This window comes from Podarcis muralis, chromosome 5 (genome assembly GCF_964188315.1).
Source record: "Podarcis muralis chromosome 5, rPodMur119.hap1.1, whole genome shotgun sequence".
Classification (NCBI taxonomy): Eukaryota; Metazoa; Chordata; class Lepidosauria; order Squamata; family Lacertidae; genus Podarcis; species Podarcis muralis.
In genome coordinates this window covers 99719707-99745058 of record NC_135659.1, presented here as the reverse complement: position 1 = coordinate 99745058, position 25352 = coordinate 99719707, and the positions used below count along the sequence as shown (strand labels likewise).

Genomic DNA, 25352 nt, shown 5'->3' with positions numbered 1-25352 from the left:
CATCCTAAAGAAAACACGAGATCAAAGGTGCGGCCGAGCATCTGCATGCTTTAAAAGGTAATTAGAAGAGGGAACATTGGCACACCTTTCAGTGAAGTGGCACACCAGGTGAAGTGACGGGTTCGAATTACAGGGAGGGGACTGAAACCTGAGGAATGTTAATTCATCAGGAATGCGTCCAGCTTTAGGAACTAACAAGAGACTCCTCCACGAAGACCAGGGTTTATTTATTGCTTATTCGTGGCACTTATATCCCACCTTTTTTCTCTCCAAGGGGGCCTGTGTGGTTCTCCTCCCCCTCCACATTTAATCCCCACAACAACCTGGTGAGGCAGGTTAGGCTGAGAGGCAGCGACTGATTTCCAAGGTCAGCCAATGCACTTCATGATGAGTGGGGATTTGAACCCTGGTCTCTGTCAGGCCCTAGTATTGTTTTGGGGGGACAGGAGGTGGGCAGGTGTGGGGGACTCCCTGGTCCTGAATGGGGTAACTGTGCCCCTGAAGGACCAGGGAGTCATTCTGGACTCACAGCTGTCCATGGAGATGCAGGTCCATTCTGTGTCCATCTGGTACCAGCTCCATCTGGTACACAGGCTGAGACCCTCCCTGCCCGCGGACTGTCTCGCCAGAGTGGTGCATGCTCTAGTTATCTCCCGCTTGGACTACTGCAATGCGCTCTACGTGGGGCTACCTTTGAAGGTGACTCGGAAACTACAACTAATCCAGAATGCGGCAGCTAGACTGGTGACTAGGAGCGGCTGCCGAGACCACATAACATCGGTCTTAAAAGACCTACACTGGCTCCCAGTACATTTCCAAGCACAATTCACAAGTGTTGGTGCTGACCATTAAAGCCCTAAATGGCCTCAGTCCAGTATACTTGAAGGAGCGTCTCCACCCACCATCGTTCTGCCCAGACACTGAGATCCAGCGCCGAGGGCCTTCTGGCGGTTCCCTCACTGCGAGAGGCCAAGTTACAGGGAACCAGGCAGAGGGCCTTCTCGGTAGTGGTGCCCGCCCTGTGGAATACCCTCCCATCAGATGTCAAAGAGATAAACAACTACCAGACTTTTAGAAGACATCTGAAGATAGCCCTGTTCAGGGAAGTTTTTAATGTGTGACATTTCGATGTATTTTTAATCTTTGTTGGAAGCCGCCCAGAGTGGCTGGGGAAACCCAGCCAGATGGGTGGGGTACAAACAATAAATTATTATTATTATTAGTCCGACCCTCTCACCCCCACTGGCCAGCACTGAATGAACAGCTTTTTCCGCAGAATGGAGATCCAGGTTAGGGGCGGGGCCTCCTGTCGCAGGTTCAACGAGTGCAGCGCCAATCACATCATGGGACAGGCTGACGGGACCCTGTTCTGTCACACCAGCTGTTTTCAGGGGCTGATAACCCACACTTACACCTTTCGTGGGGGGCTTAAAGTCTGGAAGTGGGTTGCTGGCAGCCCCTGCAGCAAAGGGAAGTCATGCACTGAAGTTGCACAGAAAATCTGTGCACGGGTGCATGGATGGAAGTATGGTTCCTTGTGAAACCACCATGCAGCCATGAAGCCACAGCAGGGAATGGTGGCCGTGAGAGTTTCAGGAGAGCAGAAGGTCTTGGGGATCTTTACTCACTGGATGCTTGCAGAAGCCCGTCAGCGAGTCTTGTGTCCACCAAAAGAACGGGAAACTGCAGAAAAGCAAGCTGGTTATTGATTCCCAACCGGGCAGCCCAACCATTGCCTTCCACCCCTCACCCATTTGATCTGGCATGGCCGGGGTTGGCCTGATTCCTGGGTCATCAAAGGGTTTGTTGTGTCCATAGGTGATCACCCTTGCAGCCTCAACTGCATCCTTAACATTGGGTGCTCCCATTATAAAATTAATGGCAGCACCTACACTGTTGTCATCAGGCGCCTTCGCTTTTGGGGCATGCTAAAAACATTTTCTGTTTAGACGAACCACCCGGATCTTTAGAAAGCCAATGCAAGTTTTAATCTGTTTGCAGTCCATTGCTATTTTAACTTAAGTTATTCTTGTTTATTCATCCCACTGATGATTTTGTGGTTTTATCTCTTTTGTAAAACACTTGGAGGTTTTATTTTATAATCAAAGGGTAAACACATTTTTATGAAATAACTAAATAAATGCAGTCATACTAGTTGCAATGTGGAGCAGCCATGTTTCCTTCCCCTGTTGACGTCCAAAGCAGGGAGGCCATCCTTTTTTTTTTTTTAACCCACAATCAGATGCAAAAGTCTTAATGGGTGAGTGGAGAATTACCCTCCTCTCTTCCCTAATGCAAACCCTTTTCTCCCAGCTCAGATCTGAAACAGGAAGTGCCTGAAGCAGGTATTGGGCACGGCCAGGTAAGGTGGTCCCAAGCAGTGGGTTCAGCCCACCACACCTGTGTGTACACCTTTTGCTGCAAAAATAAGCCTGGACCTCATACCTCACATGTGAATAAGGCAGACGTGTCCGTGAATAAATGGGGTTGCCCCCATCCTGTCTGGTTTGGCCCTTGGCCCAGACAGGCGCCAGAACCCAACAAAAGGAAACTTCATGATTCTTAAGAATCGCAACCTGTAGGGATGGTGGGAAGGAGGGGAAACTTACAGTCGAGTAGCCACTTGAGGAAGGCTCCCGGAAAAGGCTTGTCCTACAAAAGGGGAAGAAAGAGCGTCAGATAAAACATGGCACACTCCTCCAGGGACTGGGAGAGATTGTTCCATGAAGAAAGTTCTGCTTTCTTCATAAGGATGCAAAAACAGCCTGCTGGATCACGGAAGTACCATGTTTGCATGTGTGCCCTCTGCTGCGTGCTTCTCTCTTTCCTTCCCCGCAATAACAAAATATTTCTGCTTCTGGTCTTAATCTTATTTGCCCTCTCCAGCCCCCTTGGGCACACTAATTTTGGGAAGGGGGGGCATCAGCTCGGCCCTGCAAAGTGGTGGCATTGCTTGGGTTCCTTCAAGACATGTGCTCCCACTTAAAGGTAAAAGGTAAAGGGACCCCTGACCATTAGGTCCAGTCATGGCCGACTCTGGGGTTGCGGCGCTCATCTCGCTTTATTGGTCAAGGGAGCTGGTGTACAGCTTCCGGGTCATGTGGCCAGCATGACTAAGCCAGTTCTGACGAACCAGAGCAGTGCATGGAAGCGCCGTTTACCTTCCCGCCGGAGTGGTACCTATTTATCTACTTGCACTTTGACGTGCTTTCGAACTGCGAGGTTGGCAGGAGCTGGGACTGAGCAAGGGATTCGAACCGCCGACCTTCTGATCAGCAAATCCTAGGCTCTGTGGTTTAACCCACAGCACCACCCGCGTCCCGTGCTCCCACTTACATGCATGCAAAAAGTGGCGCTGAAAGGGGCTTGGCGGAAGTGGGGAATCCTACTGTAAGGGATCAAGGCAGCCATTGACTCAAAAAGGTTGGAAACCACTGGTGTCGACAATATAACTGAGCTAGCTGGGCCAATTGTGGGACTCACTCTGCCCTTGGGCTGAATCTCATGCATCTCCACACCCCACATGAGGTCACTTTTATAAAAGAGGAGACAGAGATGGGGAGACAGGCAAAGACCCCAAGATTGTGAGAAATGCACCCCTGGGTGTCTACGGAAGTGGAAGCTGTGATCCATATTTCTCTCCATTTAAGATTAATCGTAAAAGCTTGAGGTCCCTGGGGAGGGGAGCTTTGTCCAAGAGAAGCTTGGGCAGAAGAAGTCCTTAGAACATGGAAGCACCCCAGGAGGAGCCAGAAAGCCAATGCATGTGGAGAACACACCTTCAGGTCCATTTCAGAAAACTGTCCCGTTGAAATTGGCACGCTGGAGAGAGCTGTCTGGAGTTTTCCAAGGAGCCCGAAGGAGGCGTATTCTGAACAGGGAGGGGAGAGAGGCATGAATGAGGACGGGGGGACCACGAGAAAGTCCATTGGAAGCTGGGATGGGGTAGGATTACGCCATCAGCAGCTCCCCACAAGCTTGCAAACGAGAGGAAGGTTTAGAAAGGAAGCTTACTGTTGAGAGCTTGGAGTTGCATGTTGACAACATTGAACCAGAGTTGGAAGACTGGGCACATCTGCAAAGAAGAACAATGCCAACTTCTGAGATATCACAAGATCAGAGTTCTTCAACCTTGGGTTCCCAGGCATCTTTGCCAATAGGGATGATGGGACGTAGTCCAAGAACATCTGGGGACCCAAGTTTGAAGAACACTGGACCAGATGACCCTTGGGGTCCCCATCATCATCATCATCATCATCATCATCATCATCATCATCATTATTAACATGGAAATAATGTCAGATGCTCTGCCACTGAGCCATGGATCTTCCCCAACTACTTGCTCTCCAGTTTCCATTCTTCCAAGCCATTTGCCAGCCTTTTGCCCCAGTACATGTAGACAATTGGCTACTCACCACTGAAGGCAGGAGGGTTCGGAGGCCAGAATTAATGACGCCACTCAACAGGTTTGCAAGCAAGCTAAGGAGGAAATAATAATAATAATAATAATAATAATAATAATAATAATAATAATAATAATAATTTATTTATATCCCGCCCTCCCCAGCCGAAGCCGGGCTCAGAGCAGCTAACAACAATAAAAGTAACACAACATTCTCAAATCAATTCATTTTAAAATCAATTCAGAATCAAATTCATGGCAACCATTGGGCTAGAGTTCTGTGGGGATTACCAAAGGAGGGGGTCAGGCTGTGCCTTGGCCAAAGGCCTGGTGGAACAGCTCCGTCTTGCAGGCCCTGCGGAAAGATGTCAAGTCCCGCAGGGCCCTGGTCTCTGGTGACAGAGCGTTCCACCAAGTCGGGGCCACAGCCGAAAAAGCCCTGGCTCTGGTTGAGGCCAGCCTAACCTCCCTGTGGCCCGGGACCTCCAAGATGTTTTTGTTTGGAGACCGTAAGGTCTTCCATGGGACATACCAGGAGAGGCGGTCCCGTAGGTACGAGGGTCCTAGGCCATAAGAGACAAGAGAAAGAGACAAAACAACCCCAGTCAGATTTCAGAGCTGGATCCCACAGATTTCAGAGCTGGATCTCCTGCTCTTATCACCAAGGCAGGTGACCTTATAGGGATTTGACTTTTGATTATGATGGTTGCTTAGGGCTACTTTGGCCTTGATCCAGGGGTAGGTTGTGCAGTGGACATTATAAAGATGCAGGTGTCTGGTAGCCAATAAGAATCCTAGAATTGTAGAGTTGGAAGGGACCCTGAGGGACATCTAGTCCAACCCCCTGCAATGCAGGAATCTCAACACGTGGTCCCCCATCCAATTGCAGCCCATACTGGACCCTGCCTAGCTCTGCAAATGTACTAGCAGTTTTATTGCTGCACCACTAGGAGGGTGGTGCAGCAATAAACCTGCAATTTCCCCTTCTCCTAACAGTGAGAGGATTTCTCTGCCATCTTGCATACTGTTAGAATATTGGAACAAGCCCTATAATTCAGAACAAGACAAGGAATAAAGGGGGGAAATGGCAAGGATTCAAAATGGAAACAGAATGAAGCTAGTCCCACTGAACTCTGGGGGCTTATCCACACTTTGCTCAACTCATTCCAGGTAGAGATCTGGCCCATGGATGAGCATTGTTGTTTTGTTTTGTTTTGTTTTGTTTTGTTTTGTTTTGTTTTGTTTTGTTTTGTTTTGTTTTGTTTTGTTTTGTTTGTTTTGTTTTGTTTTGTTTCTGCCCTGAGCTTTCCCCACGAAAAGCTGAAACAGATTGAAGGTCAGTTCGGGTTTTCCATGTATTGACATTTGTTCCAATTGAGCTTTAAAGAGTAGATTTTTGCGGCAAAAGAAAAAGAAAAGTTCCTTGGGCACGGAGCGTTAAGTGAAAAACTTTACCTTGAAAGAGTGGAGGAAAGCAAAGTGTGGCTAAGCCCTGAGAGTGAGCAATAAGAGCTGGTTGGCCAATCTGGTTTATATCCAGTCACTGATTCCATTATCACAAGGATTTCTCCTTCCACAAATGAACGTTCCTCCTTGCTCCTCTGTCCCCACACTCCCCCTAAATCTGATCTGGCCGTTCATCCAATCCTTTGGAGAAGATCTGGAGAGGACACAGGGTGCACACAATGGGGAGTTCCATCGTGGAAGCAGAAATGCCTGGCTAATGGAATGAGAGATGCCACCTTCTGTTTCAAACACTGCAGTGATTCTTAGACAGGCAGAGGTGTTGAGGTGAAGTCAGAACAGGTAAGGATAGAGGAGAAATTGGGAGAAGATTTAATTTTAGTCTGATTTATTTACACTTCCCAAAATGATAAGGAAACCACCCAGATAAGTCCCCAATACCTTTAATGCCCACCTGCTTGGCAGCTTGATGCTGAAGCCAGCGACCATATCCTGGCAGTTCTTAAGGACCAGCTTGAGATCTCCCGGTTTGTCTTGGGTTAAGGCCAGGTGAGGGCTGATGTCCATCACCACGGAAGTTCCGCTGAGAAAACTGAGCACCCTGGGAGACAAAGTCAGACAGGGGTGTTGCTGGGCTTTGAGTGTTGGGAAGGGACCTGCAGGGGCCAGAGAGTGTTCTGGGATGTGTCATCAGCTCATGTGGGAAATGGCCAGAGGCTGTAGGGCCTTGCAGAGGTGCTCAGCACGAACTAAACTGGAAGCGTGACCCAGAACATGCTCAATGCTCTCTGGCAGCTGTGGGTTGCAAAAGAAAAACCACAGAGAGGCAAGCTGCCTCTCTTGTCAACCAGCTTTTGGGAAACACCTGGGTCATTGTTTGAAAACCTCTATTCCGTAGCACTAAAACTGATGGGCATCGAATGAAGCTGGATGTTGGAAGATTCAGGAAACATAAATGAAAGTCCTTCTTCATGTAGCGCATGGACAAGCTGTTGAACTCGTTCCCACAGGAGGCCATGAACCTGGGTGGCTTTGAAAGAGGACTGGACAAATTCATGGAGGAGGAGAGGGCTATTGGTGGCTACTAGCCAGGATGGTTACGTTCTCCCTCCACAGTTGGAGGCAGTGATGGTTCTGAATACCAGTTGCTGGAAACCAGTTGCAGGAGGGGAGAGGAATCCCATGCTTGGGTCCTGCTTGCAGGATTCCCAGGGGGGACATCTGGTTGTCCACTATGAGGATAGGATGCTGGACCAGATGGGCCATTGGCCTGATCCAGCAGCCAGCTCTTCCTATATTCTTAGGTTAAGACATTGTGGAGCACGCCATGCTCTGGGAATGTCTCTTTGTAGAAAGGCTGGATGAGAATATAGTGTTGCAACTCAGTGCAGGCCACCCACAGCACAAACAGGCAGGACCAGACCATGCATGCTTAGACACGCCTCTGCATCTCGCTCCTGAAGGTTGTCCAGGAGCAATGGGGAAGTCCCACAAGGGCATCTCAGCCCTTCTGGTTGACATTGGCTTAACTGCAGAGCTTTGGGGCTGCCTAGAGCTGGTTATGGTGCTGAAGGAGACTCTTGAGAGTCCCATGGACTGCAAGAAGATCCAACCTCTCCATTCTGAAGGAAATCAGCCCCGAGTGCTCACTGGAAGGACAGATCCTGAAGCTGAGGCTCCAAGACTTTGGCCACCTCATGAGAAGAGAAGACTCCCTGGAAAAGATCCTGGTGTTGGGAAAGATGGAGGGCACAAGGAGAAGGGGACGACAGAGGGCGAGATGGTTGGACGGTGTTCTCGAAGCTACCAGCATGAGTTTGAACAAACTGCGGGAGGCAGTGGAGGACAGAAGTGCCTGGTGTGCTCTGGTCCATGGGGTCATAAAGAGTCGGACACGACTAAAGGACTAAACAACAACAAGAGCTGGTTGGGGCAGCTGAGTGGGACAGTGAAGAAGAACCTGGGGGAACTCAGAAGCATTTGGACAAGGAGAGGCATTGACCACAGTCAACAAATCCTCATTAAGGTGTTTGTGGTGGGAAGGAGCTACCTTGGAAGAAACCAGGCAACCGGCCCATCCTTTTAGGCCCCCTCAACTTGGTATGGAAGCATCTCTGCAAAATCTTGGGCAGAGATCATTCCTAGCCCTCCTGCTTATTGGAATCCCTTCAGCTGGAGATGTTAGGGACCAGCCTTCGCTGACCTGGTGCTCTCCCTGTCTTTTGCACTATAACTCCCATCAGCACAGATATATGATGCCGGGGCTGATGGGAGATGTAATCTGGCAACATCTAGGAAAAGAGAAGGTTGGGGAAGGATGCTTAGAGGTGCAAAATATGTCTTCTGCTACTGGACTTTTGCCCTTTCCTGCTCATGTTAATTTCAGAACAAGCTGAATGTGAAGGAAGCAGCTCTTGCTCTCATGACTCACCCTGGCAAATTAGTAGTAATGGTTGCATGTAGGTTGAGCTGTAGCTCATTTCCACGGATGACCTTCCAGGACCCTCCAATAACCTCAAGGTTCACAGCATTAAACCTGCAAATTGAGCAACATAACAGAAGGGAGAAGATGCATAGAGACCCCAGAATGGTCGGCACACATTGCAAAGTCATGTATCCATCCCACTCTCTCCTCCTAATGGCACTGATGTGGTTCAACCCCAACAAGATGATAGATTTTGCCTAATAAGATGCTCTTAGAATCATAGAATTGTAGAGTTGGAAGAGATCCCAATGATCATCTATTCCAACACCCAACAATGCAGGAATCTCAACTAAAGCATCCATGACAGATGGCCATTCAATCTCTGCCTAAAAACTTCAAATGAAGGAGAGCCTTCTGAGGGAGTCCATCCCACTGACAAATGGCTGTTACGCTCAGGATGGTCCTCCTAATGTTTAGTCGGAATCTCCCTTCTTGTAACTCGAATCTACTGTTCATGTCCTATCCTTCAGAGCAGGAGAAAACAAGCTTGTTCCCACTTCCATTTGACAGCCCTTTAGGTGTTTGAAGTTGGCTGTCATATCTCTTCTCAGTCTCCTCTTTTCTAGGCTAAACATGCCCAACTCTCTCAACCATTCCTCACAAGACTTGGTTTCCAGACCCTTGGTCACCTTGGTCACCCTCCTCTGCACCCCTTCCAGCTTATCAATACCCTTCTTAGTGGTAGAAGGGAAGAGAATGACAGCAGAATTGGCCAGTAGTGCAACCAGGTCCAGAATTAGGGATGGTGATGGACCTACAGCCTCTCATTCTGGATAGGGACGTGGTCTGTCAACTGCAACGGCTGCTCCCTTGCCCACACCAACTCACCATTGGAATGGCTCCTTGGATCCTCCACCGCCGAGGAGACCTCCCAGACCAAGTAGGTTTCCACCAAGAAGGCCGTTCTCTCCACCAAGAAGATCACCACCCAGGAGGCCATTTTTGCCGAGGAGATCGCCGCCCAGAGCACCACCGAGCAGGCCGCCACCTCCAGATTCACCACCACCACCAAGTAGACCTCCGGTGGTGTTGCCAAGAAGGCCTCCTCCACCACCGAGCAGGCCATCTCCTCCAGCAACAGCGCCGAGCAGGCCACCTCCATCGCCACCTCCAACAGCACCAAGGAGACCACCTCCATCGCCACCTCCAACAGCACCAAGGAGACCACCTCCACCTTCTCCTCCACCACCACCAAGAGCTCCAAGCAAGCCGCCGCCTTTGCTGTCACCTCCACCACCAACAGCTCCAAGTACTCCATCTACTGCTCCTCCTCCGACAGCACCGAGCAGGCCGCCTCCAAGACCACCGAGTAGACCACCTTTGCCAGAATCACTGCCTGCACCAAGAAGATCCCCGTTATTTATATATTACATTTATAGCCCACCTTCTCTTCCCAAGGAGCTCAAGGTGGCCTACATTGTTCTCCTGCTTATCCTTCAATCCCCAGAACAACCCGGTGGGGTAGGTTGGGCTGAGAGGCAGGGAGTGGAGCCAGGCCACTCAGCAATTCATGGCTGCGTGGGGATTTGAACCCTGGTCTCCCTGGTCCTAAACTCCACCCTACCACCGGCTCTTTCTGAGATAGTGAGAACCATCCAAGGAGACATGTCCCCAGCGATGAGAATGGAGGCGCACATCAGCCTAACATCAATCTATAAATGGCTGTCACTGAAACTGCTCCCCTGTGGTATAGCTCCACTGATCCTTTGCAACCAGCTCCAGTCCGGTTGGTAGTCCTGAACACTCTTTAGAAAATGGGTTTTGCCCCCAAGCCCTTCCAAGTCTGGGCTTGGGCCAAGCAAAAACTAATGGTTAGACAAAGAATTATGGACACCGAGAGACAACAGGACTGCTTAAGGTGCCCAGACTACAAAATTGTAGAAATCGAGAGATACATCGCTGCTCCAGCAGCATATCTTTTTTTTCTTGTATCCAAAAATGCAAAAGGGGCTTTTACACTTGCCAGAAGCTCGGCTCTGCCCTCGCCGGTCTTGGAAGGATCCTTTTAAAAAGTCCCATATGACCAGAGAATTTGTGCCTGTCCATTGGGGGATATAGGAAGCCCTGAACACATATTTTTTAGATGTCCCTTTTACGATGAGGCACGTAGGGAAACCATTGACCCCCTGCTGGTGAGGCTTGCTGACCTCCCGGTAAAGCAAAAATTCGATCTCCTATTAGGCAAAGACCACAAGATGACCTGGATTGTCGCCAGATTCTGCGCACAGATCTGTAGGCGCAGACCATCCCCCGATCCATTCTAGTTACGAAAATTCCCAACCCGGATCCACGGGCGACGTTGGGTCATTTCTCTAAGGTAGTCTATTTTAAAGTTTTAATGTGTTTATATGCCTATCGCACTTTTAAACTTAAAATGCATTGTTGTATATTGTTTTAAATGTCTGTTTTGCTATTGGGATTGTAGTTCCATTTGTGTTTCACAAGCTGGTCTCTGACCGTAATAAATTTCATGTTCAGACATGTCCCCATGAGCCCCTTTCCCCCAGCAATGTCTGTGTATAACAGACCTCCTGTGCCAAGTATATTGTCAATACGGATGCTATTTAAGTAGTCAGACGTAAAAATATTTATAGACTACAGTTTCATTAAAAATATATATCCAAGTGGCTTACAAGAAGAACCTGCTGGATCAGGACAATGGCTCAAGGTCCTGTTCTCGCAGTGACCAGCCAGTTGCCCCAATGGGAATCCTGCAAGGAGGATCCAAGCACAAGAGACCTCTCTCCTACTCTGGTTTTCAGAAGCTGGGATTCAGAAACATCACGGCCTCCAACTTTGGTGGCAGAGTAGAGCCACTGTGGCTAGCAACCATTAATGGCAGCCCTTTTCTCCTCCGCGATTTTGCCAAACCTCTTTGAAAGCCATCCAGGTTGGCGACTGTTGCTGCTTCCTGCAGGAGTGAGTTCCATAGTTTAGCTACATAAAGGGACCCCTGACCATTAGGTCCAGGGAGCTCACCCTGTCACGGAGTTTCAAACCGCGACCTTCTGACCATTGGGTCCAGTCGTGGCCGACTCTGGGGTTGCAGTGCTCATCTCGCTTTACTGGCCGAGGGAGCCGGAGTACAGCTTCCGGGTCATGTGGCCAGCAGGACTAAGCCGCTTGTGGCGAACCAGAGCAGCACACGGAAACGCCGTTTAGCTTCCCTCTGGAGTGGTACCTATTTATCTACTTGCACTTTGAAGTGCTTTCGAACTGCTAGGTTGGCAGGAGCAGGGACCGAGCAACGGGAGCTCACCCTGTCACGGGGATTTGAACCGCTGACCTTCTGATCGGCAAGTCCTAGGCTCAGTGGTTTAACCCACAGCGCCACCCGCATCCCCTGTACCAGTGGCACAAAACCTTTGCTAAAATAAAGGAGGCAGAGCAGTCTATTGTCACATCTCTAGGTCTCCAGGGAGATCAGACGTCTGCAGTGTATTTCGACCACAAAAAACCAAATAGAGATATTTAGCCACTAACTTGGTGAGCTCCTGATCATTCCCCAGTAATAGAAAATGTATGGCCTCCAACTCTGGTTTCCATTTGGGGATGCAGAGCTGATCTAGAAATTGCTGGCGGAGATCAGCATATAGTTTACAATTCAGAACCATGTGTGTGAGGGTTTCCACCAGGTGGTCTTCACATGGGCAAGTTCTTTCTCCTTCCACCCTGCCTGAGAACCTTCCCCAAAGGGGGTTTGATGGATTTGAATTAAACCTGGCCAGTGAAAATGCCCTTCTTTCTTGAGGTTTAAGCAAAAATTCAAGATAATTGTGGTCAATTTCATGTGCCCAAGAAAGTTGAAAGTTAAGAGGGGAGCATGTTTTCTCTGCTGCTACTGTTAGTTCCTCGTGCTCAATATCTCACAACCTAGTTTTTATTATAGCCTTGGGAGATGGTAAGGACATCGATTGCAAAAGTTCCACTGACAGCCTGAGTTGCTGTACCTTCTTGTTAAACTGTTGTAGCCCTGGGGAAAGAAAGGGGTCTAACAAAACTTCGCTGAGGAGAGCATCTTTACCAGCATAGAAGAAATCTCGCCCAGGCGACAGTCTCTACCTTGTGTTGACCTCCCTCTAGACACAAGACTGCATAGGGTACACAGCGTGAGACAGTAAAAATCTTGAAGAGGAAAACTGCTTGGACTCATTCTATCAACTAGGTAAACCCTTGCAGCCAAACTGGAATACCATAGTACAATTGAGCTATAATTTTGGCGCTGAAGACCTTAAGGGCAGAAGTTTCTTAGAAATGTGTGTCCCAAGGAATTTCATCCTTGCTTTCAGATAACCCATGGAAAGTGTGGGAGCTGGGCTTGTGCTGCCTCTCCAGCTGCCCCTCGTGTCACCCGTTTGAGGTCCAACTCACCTTTCTCAGTCTTTGCTGAGCTTGAACCAAGAAGACCGCCCAGCCCAAGACTTTGCGAGGGAACCAAGGACCCGCAGAAGATGGCGACCAGGCACCACGTCTTCACCACTGTCAAGGTCTTCATCCTCCTTGCATCTGCGAAAGAAAGGGGGGCAGAGCAGGTGGAGGGGTGCTCAGGTGGGAAGGGAACAAGCCAGATGTGATAGGAACAGCCACATTTTCTGCTCAAGGTGTGTGGCTTCTGGGTTTTCTTGTGTGTCTTTTTTCTATTGTAAGCCTGCAGTACAGAGTGTTGCGTTTTGATTGTATGGACACTACTCTGGAAGGTTGGTGGTTCAAGCCCCCCCCCCCCCGGACACCTATGATTCTTGCACTGGAGAGGGTTGGACTAGATGGCCCTCAGAGGTCCCTTCCAACTTTATAATTCTATGATTCTAAGATTTCTTTGGATGAGATGTTAAAGTGGTGGCATATTTACTAGACTCTGCAATGGTATACAGTGGTACCTCGGGTTACAGACGCTTCAGGTTACAGACTCCGCTAACCCAGAAATAGTACCTCGGGATAATAATAATAATAATAATAATAATAATAATAATAATAATAATAATAATAATTTATTATTTATACCTTGCCCATCTGGCTAGGTTTCCCCAGCCACTCTGGGCGGCTTTCAGCAAAGTATAAAAATACAGTAGTCTGTTAAACATTAAAAGCTTCCCTAAACAGAACTGCCTTCAGATGTCTTCTAAAAGTCTGGTAGTTGTTGTTCTCTTTGACATCTGGTGGGGGGGAGTTCCACAGGGCGGGCGCCACCACCAAGAAGGCCCTCTGCCTGGTTCCCTGTAACTTGGCTTCTTGCAGGGAGGGAACTGCAAGAAGGCCCTCAGAGCTGGATCTCAGTGTCCAGGCAGAACGATGGAGGTGGAGACGCTCCTTCAGGTGTACTGGGCCGAGGCCGTTTAGGGCTTTAAAAGTCAGCACCAACACTTTGAATTGTGCCTGGAAATGTACTGGGAGCCAATGTAGGTCTTTTAAGACCAGTGTTATGTGGTCTCGGCGGCCGCTCCCAGTCACCAGTCTAGCTGCTGCATTCTGGATTAGTTGCAGTTTCCGGGTCACCTTCAAAAGTAGCCCCACATAGAGCGCATTGCAGTAGTCCAAGCAAGAGATAACTAGAGCATGCACCACTTGGGCGAGACAGTCCACGGGCAGATAGGGTCTCATCCTGCATACCAGATGGAGCAAAGTTAAGAACTTTGCCTCAGGATGAGAACAGAAATCGAGTGGCGGCGGCGCGGTGGTAGCAGAAGGCCCCATTAGTTAAAGTGGTGCTTCAGGTTAAGAACAGTTTCAGGTTAAGAACGGACCTCCAGAATGAATTAAGTTCTTAACCTGAGGTACCACTGTACTTTCATTCTCTGAATTACGAGCCGAAGAACAAGGCGAGTCAAGCCTGATAATTTCCGCCCTGCCGAACAGCAGAGTTTGGTCTGTACCACATAACTTCATTATTGTTGAAGATGACCCTCCTTCCTAGGAGTTCCTGGCATCATTAACTGAGATTCTGACTTGCTAGAATGTCTCTCGCGTTCTGCCTTTGATCAGCGCACGTGTGTGGACTCATTGCCATGACTACTGAAAGAGAGAGGAAGGCCAGGATTCGGGCAGCAGCCTTCAGAGCAGGATAAAATCAAAGGGGTTTGCTGGCATCTCTTTTGCAGACATGCCATGGAACAAAATTGGCTCCTTTGAAATCTTTGAAGCCTGCCTTTGGGGGGGGGGGGGGCGTGAAGTTATTCAGTATAAAAATAAGCGCTGCTATTTCCTGCTCAATTAAACGTGCCGCTTGTAAAATGCAGGGCTTAAAAGGAAAAAAACCCAAACCTACCTCCATAATAGCTATGGACAAGTGACTGCATGGTCTCCTTGCGGAGCCAGGCTTCTGAGATGACACAGAAAGGTTACTGTGCTCATTTTTGTTGTTTAGTTGTTTAGTCATGTTCGACTTTTTGTGACCCCCTGGACCAGAGCACGCCAGGCACTCCTGTCTCCCACTGCCTCCCGCAGTTTGGTCAGACTCATGCTGGTCTCTTCGAGAACACTGTCCCACCATCTCGTCCTCTGTCGTCCCCTTCTCCTTGTGCCCTCCATCTTTCCCAACATCAGGGTCTTTTCCAGGGAGTCTTCTCTTCTCATGAGGTGGCCAAAGTCTTGGAGCCTCAGCTTCAGGATCTGTCCTTCCAGGGAGTACTCAGGGCTGATTTCCTTCAGAATGGAGAGGTTTGATCTTCTTGCAGTCCATGGGACTCTCAAGAGTCTCCTCCAGCACCAGAATTCAAAAGCATCCATTCTTCGGCGATCAGCCTTCTTTATGGTCCAGCTCTCACTTCCATACATCACTACTGGGAAAACCAGAGCTTTAACTATACGGACCTTTGTCGGCAAGGTGATGTCTCTGCTTTTTAAGATGCTCATTTAGACTGGCTGAGTATCATCTTTCTGCTCAGTTTCCACCAGTGGGATGGGTCTTTGGGGCAAACTGGTGTGACTTTATCATTCTCGCTAACAGTGAAGTCAAGTGGTTGAGTGCCGAAAGGGATGGAGCCAAGCCTGAGCCACAGAGAAAGAAGAAGGAAGAACGAAGGGCTGGCACAAAAGAGTGAACCCCAAGGTATGCAAAGGGGGGGACATTTTCCTTTTTTCCAAAGGAGCAAAAGGGGGAGGGGAGATCTCCACAATGACCCCTCATGGTCAGCGGCCTCTGGGAGTGATGCAATATCAGAAGGAAAAGGAAAATGGGAAAAGGACTCATGAATTCACAGGTTCGCAGAACTGCAGAATGGGGAGGCACCCTAAAGGTCATCCATTCCAACCCCCTGCAATACAGGAATTGGCTGCTTCAGCCCCTTAGTTTCCTGGAGAAGGGAATGGATAGCGATCACAGTGGAGAGACTTTAACACAAACATGGATGGGGAAAAATCTAGCGTTATTCCATTTGGAGTCATGGTGGTGGGAATTAACAGAAGTAAAATTAAAAGAAAGAAGGTGGTTAAGGTTTATTAATAATATTAAGCATTAGGGGACCTATCTTGGACTTTCTGTGAGAAAAGGAAATGGATCTGAGACACTTTAAGTTGGAGGAAAGATGGTTTGACAGAAAGTGGAGTTGCTGGATGCTCGCATTGATCAAAGGTTCTAAATTATATTTTCTTCTTCTTTTATATAAACGGCAGGTGGAAAATTGGAAGTTCCTCTCTTGAAATTTTTGCTCATGTTTCTCTTCTTTTGCTTTCTTTGTTTTTCTCATTCCTCTTTTTATCTCTGTTGTCCCTTTATTTTATTTTCCTGTTTCTTTTCTTTGTTTTGCATCTCTCGTAGTTGCAATTTTATTGTACCGTCAGGAAATTTCAATTTAAAAATCTTACCAGCGAAAAGAAAAAGAGAGAGAGAGAGTCCTTTGGGTGTGGAGTGTTCATTCACACGCAAACTGAGCTTTCCAAAATATTAGACATTCCAAAGGGCACTTCCTTGTTATGTGGGATGAAAGGAACCTTTGTTGGTTTCCGTAGAGACGCTGCATTGCAGAATCCTACCTTCCCCCCGCCCAGGGGATTGAGGTGACACCCCTGGTTTCCCCCTTCCTTACTTAACCCCCACAACAACAGCCCTTTGAGGTACGTTAGGCTGAAAGAGGCAGGGACTTGCCCCCCAAAATCTCCCAGTGATCTTCATGGCCGAGAGGAGAATTTGAACTCAGGTCTCCCAGGTCTAAGTGCTGAAAATTGACCTTCCTTTTTGAAAAAAACCCACCATCATGTCAACAATCACCTTTTAATCTCCCCTCTGATTGGAATCATCCCTATCTTCTTCTTTTTTTACTACTATTGATTTTATTTCATATCCGCCGTTACTCCAATTGCTCGGGACAATTGCTGTTTTTGCCAATTCGATCTCCAGGAGCAGATTGAAAGTACATTTCCAAGCCTCTGTACACCATTTGACTGTAAAAACAACAACCTCAAAGCAGTTTACAAAAATATAAAACAATAAAAAAATTCAGCAGTACTTAAAAAAATAAATTTTAAAAATGTTATTTTTATGATTAAAACCTACAAAAAGTTAGAATACTAAACGCTTGCAAGGCTTGTCTAAACAAGACTGTTTTTAGCAGGTGCCACAAAGAGTACCGTGAAGGCTCCTGCTTGACCTCATGTGGCAGGGAGTTCCAAAGTGTAGACACGCCACAACTGAGTTCTTACCAATGCAGAATGGGGGTTATGCAGCAGTGCCAATTCTGTCGATCGAAGTGGCTGAGGGGGCACATTTGGGGTGAGGCGATTTCACAGGCAAAACTGATCCCCTTTAGGCATTCCTACGCAAACTGCACCCCCCCCAGCTGCTCTTTGGAAGCAGGAGAAGCCAAGCCCACCCCGCTGTGCCTTGCTTGGGGGAGAAGCGGAAAACGCTGCAGCAAAAGCGTTAGGAGTTTTGTGTCTCTTACCTGGGACGCCTTGACATTTGCAAACAGGTCTCCGGGGCTGCCTTATCTGCTGCCGCTGCCGCCGCTCTGGCACAAGAGCCCTTATATAGCCAAGCCCAGGGCTGGTATAAGGGGAAAAGAGGGTTCTGGATTGGCAGCACTCGGAGATGGTATCAAGGCCCTGCACAAAGGATGGATTTCGACACTCAGAAGCAAACAGGAGGCACTTGAAACTGCTCTGGGATGCCTCCTTCAGCACCTGGACTTCTGCTTCCTGGAGATCTTACATAACTTTGTTGTTGTTGTTGTTGTTTAGTCGTTTAGTCACAACCTCAGATATGCAGATGACACAACCTTGATGGCAGAAAGTGAGGAGGAATTAAAGAACCTTTTATTGAGGGTGAAAGAGGAGAGCGCAAAATATGGTCTGAAGCTCAACATCAAAAAAACGAAGATCATGGCCACTGGGCCCATCACCTCCTGGGAAATAGAAGGGGAAGAAATGGAGGCAGTGAGAGATTTTACTTTCTTGGGCTCCATGATCACTGCAGATGGTGACAGCAGACGCCTGCTTCTTGGGAGAAGGGCAATGACAGGCATAGACAGCATCTTGAGAAGTAGAGATGTCACCTTGCCAACAAAGGTCCGTCTAGTTAAAGCTATGGTTTTCCCAGTAGTGATGTATGGAAGTGAGAGCTGGACCATAAAGAAGGCTGATCGCCGAAGAATTGATGCTTTTGAATTATGGTGCTGGAGGAGACTCTTGAGAGTCCCATGGACTGCAAGAAGATCCAACCTCTCCATTCTGAAGGAAATCAGCCCTGAGTGCTCCCTGGAAGGACAGATCGTGAAGCTGAGGCTCCAATACTTTGGCCACCTCATGAGAAGAGAAGACTCCCTGGAAAAGACTCTGGTCCAGCCCTCTGAAATGTAGGAATCGCAGCTCAATGCAGAAACCACATCTTTGCGTTTTTTAAAGGCAAGTAGCATCTGCTTATGGGATGGGGTGGCGAGTGATCTTTTCTGGGATCTAAAGTGGGGCAAAATTGCTCCCAGTGTGTTTTTGCCAATGCAAAGAACCCCCTCCCTGTTTCCTGTGATCCCAGGGGGTCTTCCTCTCTCTGCTTCTGGACCATGCCAGAACACAAAAGAATGATGGGAATCGGCTGCAACCTCTAAATCAGGGGTCAGCAAACTTTTTCAGCAAGGGTCCGGTCCACTGTCCTGCAGACCTTGTGGGGGGCCGGATTATATTTTGGAAAAAACCAAAATGAACGAATTCCTATCCCCCACAAATAACCCAGAGATGCATTTTAAATAAAAGCACACATTCTACTCATGTAAAAACACACTGATTTCCGGACCATCCTTGGGCCGGATTTAGAAGGTGATTGGGCCGGATCTGGCCCCCGGGCCTTAGGTTGCCTACCCATGCTCTAGTCTAGAGGAAGATCGTGGAGTCAAAAACAAAAGCCCGAAGCAGGAATTTCCTGAATCCTGGGAAGACACTCGGATACTATGACAGAGAGAAAGGGAACATGATGTACAGCCAAATAAAACAGACATGATCCTGTCCTCACCTAAAAGCACAAGTTCACACCTTCCTCAAGTGGTCTCTCAAGTACCAGAGACTAGAAAGTCTTTTTTCTTCTTCTGGAGGGACAAAACTGAAGAGAGTCTGAATTTAGGGCCATTTCCTGATCATTTGCCCTTTCTGCTTTCTTGGAACGCCACAAACAATATTTGCCCGGCACGAACCATCTTACTTCTTCCCATTAATCTCAGCGATGCAACTTGAGAGAGGAGAGCGACTCTGAGATTGCCAAAAAGGCTTTCATGCTGAATCTGAAGTGTAATTCCTGGGAACCTGAAATAAGTAATAATGGTGCTATTGGCTGCCAACTCCTTAAAGATAGACACAATAGTTACCAAAATGATTCCGCATTCTTTATCAATCTTCTGAGAAAAATACACAAACTTATGCAAAGCCACAGAGGCTTGCAAACTACCCACCTATGATGAACTTATGTCTGATTTCAATGGATTTTTCAAGTGCTTAACTCAGTCTTTTGTTTTCTTTAGCTTTTTAGGTCAGGTCTTGAAGATACCAACAAAAGGTAAATTCAGTGTTGTTCACAATACTGAGAGATGCTAGTGAAGTTGTAGATGGGTGTTGATGAAGTTGTAGACAGGGTGCTGGCGTTTTGCACCAGTTTCGCCCTGGCAGTCCCAGTAAGGCCGCTGTTCGCCCCCAATGGGTAGCACACTCCCAAGGTACTGTATTTTTCGCTCTATAAGATGCACCAGACCATAAGATGCACCTAGTTCTTGATGGAGGAAAACAAAACAAAAAAATATTCTGAATCCCAGAAGCCAGAACAGCAAGAGGGATCTGGCTTCTGGGATAGCCTCTTGCTGTTCTGGCTTCTGGGATAGCCACACGCAGCCTCTCCCAGGCAGCGGGATGAAGGCTCCCCCAAGAGCCGCGCTCCCTTTAAAGAGTGTGCGGAGTGTGAGTGCAGCTCTTGGGGGCTTTTCCCCAAGGAGGGAGAAGGGCAGCCCTTCTGCCTCCTCAGGGAAAAGCCCCCAGGAGCCGCACACACGCTCCACGCAGCTCTTTAAAGGGAGCGCTGAGCAGAGCCTCCCGCCTGCATTCGCTCCATAAGACGCACACACACTCCCCCTTACTTTTTAGGAGGGGAAAAGTGTGTCTTATGGAGCGAAAAATACGGTAGTTTTCCGGGCTTCTCCAGTGGTCTAATCTCAAAGCCTTGATATGTATATTGATATTCAATTTCATAGAGAATACTATTTCTTGGCTTAAGCTTAAGAGACTGATTTGCTTAGCAGATAGTATTCTCTATGAAATTCTCTACCTTGGGAGTGTGCTCCTGCAGAGTGAGAGTCTTTTGGTCCAGCACTCTGACTTGAGGATTTGCGCCAGAGCACCAGACCAAGAAAGGGGCACCTGGAATTCAAAACAGAAGTCAGGATTGGCTTCTCTGATCCATGATGTGGGCAGCCAGGTGCCTCAATGGGAAACCTGGAAGCAGGGTCTGAGCACAAGAGCCCGCTCCCTTCCTGTGGCTTCCAGAAACTGGGATTCAGAAGCATTGCTGCCTCCAGCTGTGGAGACGGAGGAGAACCATCCTGGTGAGCAGCCATTGGTAGCCTTCTCCTCCGCCATGAGTCTGTCTCACCCCTGTTTAAAGGTTTTAAAGGTTTGTGGCCACCAATCCCTCCTGTGGCAGCAAGTTCCATAGTACAACTATGCGCTGCGTGAAAAAGTACTTCCATCCAGGTTGGTGGCCATTTAATAATAATGATGATGATGATGATGTTGATGCTGAGACCCTGATGCTGGGAAATATGGAGGGCACAAGGAGAAGGGGACAACAGAGGACGAGATGGTTGGACAGTGTTCTAGAAGCTACTAACATGAGTTTGACCAAACTGCGGGAGGCAGTGGAAGACAGGAGGGCCTAGCACTCTGGTCCAGGGGGCCACAAAGAGTCGGACACGACTAAAAGACTAAACAACAACAAATTATTCTTATTATTCTTATTCTTATTATTTATACCCTGCCCATCTGGCTGGGTTTCCCCAGCCACTCTGGGTGGCTTCCAACAGAACACTAAAATACAATAACCTATTAAACATCAAAAGCTTCCCTAAACATTTCTGGCTCCTGCAGCCGTGAGTTCCATAGTTTGAAGCATTGTGCAAAGAACTACTTTCCTTTATCTGTCTTAACTTTCTGACATTCGACTTTGCTGGGTGTCCACAAGTTTTAGTGGTATGAGAGAGAGAGAGAAAGGAAAACTTTCTCTACTTTCTCCATGAAATGTACAGTTTTATAAACTTCTATCCTGTCACCTTGGACTCACATTTTCTCCAAACTAAAAAAATCCAAAACGATGCCCCCTTTCTCCATAGGGGGTTTCACTCCACCCCTTGACCATTTCGGTGGCCCTTATCCGAACCTTTTCCAACTCTGCAATACCCTTCTTGAGGTGAGGCTACCAGAACTGAACACAGTTCTCTAAATATGGTTGCACCATAAATTTGTACAACTGCATTATGCTATTGGCACTTTTATTTTCAGTCTATTTCCTGACGATCCCTAGCATGGAATTTGCCTTTTTCACGTCCACCGCTTCCTGTAATAAGATCCACTGGACTTTCCCTCTGTTTGCTTCCCCTCCACACGCCAGACCTTTAAACAGAGTCAAAGCTTTTGCCTGAATTAATTGTAACCTTAAGCAAACTACCCCGCTTAATAGAGTCATAACCCAACTTTGCACCAGCAGACAGTTAAATTAATTTAACCTATTAAATATGGCGCTCTTATCACAGTTCCCAGAAGGCAAAAGCATCATTTCAAATATTTGCCTTTAAAAACCTCAAATTTAACGCACAGATTTTTATTTTATTTTTAAACCGCTCAGCATGGCAGAGGGAATTATTAGAGGGTGGGACTGCCCTCTTGTGGCTGGTAGAGGGAATGCCAAAATCAAGGCTACAGAGAAAAGCTGAAACATTATCTACGGGTCAGGGTGCCAGTTTCTGAAATATACCCACCTCTTCAAAATAAAAGAAAAAAATTCCAGACTCAGTCTCAGCCAGTCTTTGCAACCTGGTGCTCTCTAGGTGTCCCTGAGCCTGTAAAATTACTTGCCTGAATAAAAATCTTTCTTACTCACACGTGAGAGCCTCTGATTTTGTGGTTTGGGGCAGGAGCTAGGACTCAAGTTCCCACCATTCCTGCCCCCAGGTTCCCCCCCCTCCTGTGCCAGAGCCTGCCAAGCCAAACTCAATCCCGATGTTCTCGTGTTGGGGCAGGTGGGAGTTGCAGCCCATCGCAAGGAAGACAAAGGCTGCAGGAAGGGGAGAGGCTCCGTCAGACGAGGCCTCCTTCCACCTGCCTTGCCCCACCCTCTAGTCTCTGCTTCTCCATTTGTATTGTATTATTTTATGTACTGTGGCTTGCCGTTGTTTTATTGATTATTGTTGTTGTTTAGTCGTTTAGTCGTGTCTGACTCTTCGTGACCCCCTGGACCAGAGCACGCCAGGCACTCCTGTCTTCCACTGTCTTCCGCTGTCTCTCTCACACCCCTATGTGGAAAGATAAGGGGGACAGTATGCCCCCCATCCAAAGTTTCCCCACCACAAGTGAAAAACAGCAAAGGCAGAGCGAAGGCGTCTGGGATGTTGTTGTTGTTTAGTCCTTTAGTCATGTCCGACTCTTCGTGACCCCCTGGACCAGAGCACGCCAGGCACTCCTGTCTTCCACTGCCTCCCACAGTTTGGTCAGACTCATGTTAGCAGCTTTGAGAACACTGTCCCACCATCTCATCCTCTGCTGTCCCCTTCTCCTTGTGCCCTCCATCTTTCCCAACATCAGGGTCTTTTCCAGGGAGTCTTCTCTTCTCATGAGGTGGCCAAAGTCTTAGAGCCTCAGCTTCAGGATCTGTCCTTCCAGTGAGCACTCAGGGCTGATTTCCTTCAGAATGGAGAGGTTGGATCTTCTTGCAGTCCATGGGACTCTCAAGAGTCTCCTCCAGCACCAGAATGCAAAAGCATCAATTATTTGGCGATCAGCCTTACTGATTATAGTTTAGAAATTATTTATTGTAACTGTTGAATGGACTTCTGTTTAACTTTTATATGTTGTTATTATTTAATACTATTCTAATGATTGTTGAATGTTACTTTTTGATGTAAAAAGGTAAAGATAAAGGGACCCCTGACCATTAGGTCCAGTCGTGGCCGACTCTGGGGTTGCAGCGCTCATTTCACTTTACTGGCCAAGGGAGCCGGCGTACAGCTTCCGGGTCATGTGGCCAGCATGACTAAGCCGCTTCTGGCAAACCAGAGCAGCGCACGGAAACGCCCTTTACCTTCCCGCCGGAGCTGTAACTATTTATCTACTTGCACTTTGACGTGCTTTTGAACTGCTAGGTTGGCAGGAGCAGGGACCGAGAAACGGGAGCTCACCCCGTCGTGGGGATTCAAACCGCCGACCTTCTGATCGGCAAGCCCTAGGCTCTACCCACAGCGCCACCCGCGTCCCTCATAGTTTAGAAATTATTTATTGTAACTGTTGAGGAGATTTCTGTTTAACTTTTATATGTTATTATTATTTAATACTATTCTAACAATTGTTGAATTTTATTTTTTTGATGGAGGTTGCCTATTTTAAAGTTATGTTTTATTATCACATTTTTGTATTGCATTCGATTGTTATAAGATGTACATTTTTTTTGTTTCTTCAGCTTGTTAACTGCCTTGAGTATTGTAAGATAGAAAGGCGGTATACAAATTAAAAATGATGATGATGATGATGATGATCTAAGCTCACAGCCTATCCAGGCAGTGGCTTGCAAGGGAAGACCTAAAACATCCTTGTATGCTTCTGAACACAGAGGGGTTCCGCTGAGACTGCTGGTGCCCCTTTCTCCTTTCTCACTGCTTTGTCTACCTGGCATCCTGCACCTGAGCCAGATGCGAGAGGGAGGTGGTGACAAAGGAACGTGGGGAAATGCTTTATCCCTGACCATTTGCCCCTCTAGCTGAGGGCCCTCATATTTACAGGACTGCCTTTCCTGGTCTGCCCCGCAGAGGACCTTAAGGTCCATGAATAATCACAGTTTAGAGGTCCCAGGCCCTAAGGAAGTCAGACTATCTCCAGCAGGGCCAGGGCCTTCTCAGTGGTGGCTCCGACCTGGTGGAACGCTCTGTCCCCAGGAGACCAGGGCCCTGCAGGATTTAACCTTCTTCCGTCAGGCCTGTAAATCAGAGCTGTTCCGCCTGGCTTTTAATCTGAATTCAGCCTGATCTTTTATTTCCCTTCCTTCCTTCCCTCCCCCTCCCCTTTTTATGAAGATTACCCGCTCTGAGACCCCACAGCTAATTCTCCCCTGGCCTCCTCACTGGCCCAAGTAGGACCAATTCAGCCAGCTAGCCTGGGGATTATCTAATTGATTTTTGATTTTTACTGTTATTCATGTTTTTATACTGTATTTTATGCTGCTTTTATAATTAAGTGTTTTAAGTTTGTTGTTAGCTGCCCTGAGCCCGGTTTTTGTACCGGGAAGGGCGGAGTATAAATAAATAAAATTATTATTATTATTATTATTATTATTATTATTATTATTATTATCATCATTATCATGACTCTGACTTGTCATGGCTCTCCAGGGTTGTAGACAGAGGGAAAGATATAATAATAATAATAATAATAATAACAACAACAACAACAACAACAACAACAACAATTTCCCCCATCATCACGCGCTGTCTGATCTTTCTAACCAGAGATGCAGGGGACTAAATTTGGAACCATCTGCACGCAAAGGAGGGGCTCTGCCACTGTGCCACAGAAGGTAAAAAGAGCCTGTTGGATCAGGTCAATGGTCCATCTAGTCATGGCATGGCAGGGGGTTGGACTAGATGACCCTTGGGTCCCTTCCAACTCTATTCTATGATTCTATCACTAAAAGAAGCAAGTTTTAGAAGAACAAAAGAGCTGCATTATTGGCACAGATCTTTCTCTTTGCTATCAACAGGCCCTCCCAGTGACAATCCATTTGTCCTCATTTCATCGCTGCCAGATGTTTGCTTGGTTGTTGTTCCGCCTGGCCTTTGGCTTGGAATCCACTTGATCCCCTCCCCCTCTTTCCTTTTTCCTTCTGTGATGGAACTCCTATTTGGGGACTTCCCTGGCTTTTTTCTGGCCCATGTAGGACCAGTCTGGGTAGTTAGCCTTGGTGAAGACTTGACATTTTCATCCCCCAAAAGTTTTTGAGTTTCTGCTGAAATGAGGCTGCATTTTAATGTTTTAATGTGGCGCTGTGGGTAAAACCTCAGTGCCTAGGGCTTGCCGATCGCATGGTCGGCGGTTCGAATCCCCACGGCGGGGTGAGCTCCCGTCTTTCGCAGTGGCGTAGCGTGGGGGTGCAGGGGGGGCCGGCCGCACCAGGCGCAACATCTGGGGTTAGGGCAAATCCACGGGTTAGGGGGCGCAAATCCACAGGTTAGGGGCGCAAATCCACGGGTTAGGGGGCGCAAATTACTTGCCTTGCCCCGGGTGCTGACAACCCACGCTACGCCGCTGGTCTTTCGGTCCCAGCTCCTGCCCACCTAG

The 25352-nt window shown here is 47.9% G+C and overlaps 1 protein-coding gene across 1 annotated transcript; it reads right to left on the bottom strand.

Annotated features, from left to right (window-relative positions):
* Nucleotides 1-1648: 1648 nt before the first annotated feature.
* Nucleotides 1649-14644, bottom strand: LOC144327700 (uncharacterized). Its single transcript, XM_077928091.1, has 10 exons — nt 14614-14644; nt 12723-12857; nt 9180-9687; nt 8298-8402; nt 6321-6467; nt 4416-4479; nt 4015-4075; nt 3780-3871; nt 2610-2652; nt 1649-1683 (listed from the first exon to the last, which is right to left on the bottom strand). Exons 1-10 carry the CDS (start codon nt 14642-14644, stop codon nt 1649-1651), a joined length of 1221 nt encoding a protein of 406 aa, XP_077784217.1.
* Nucleotides 14645-25352: the final 10708 nt, after the last annotated feature.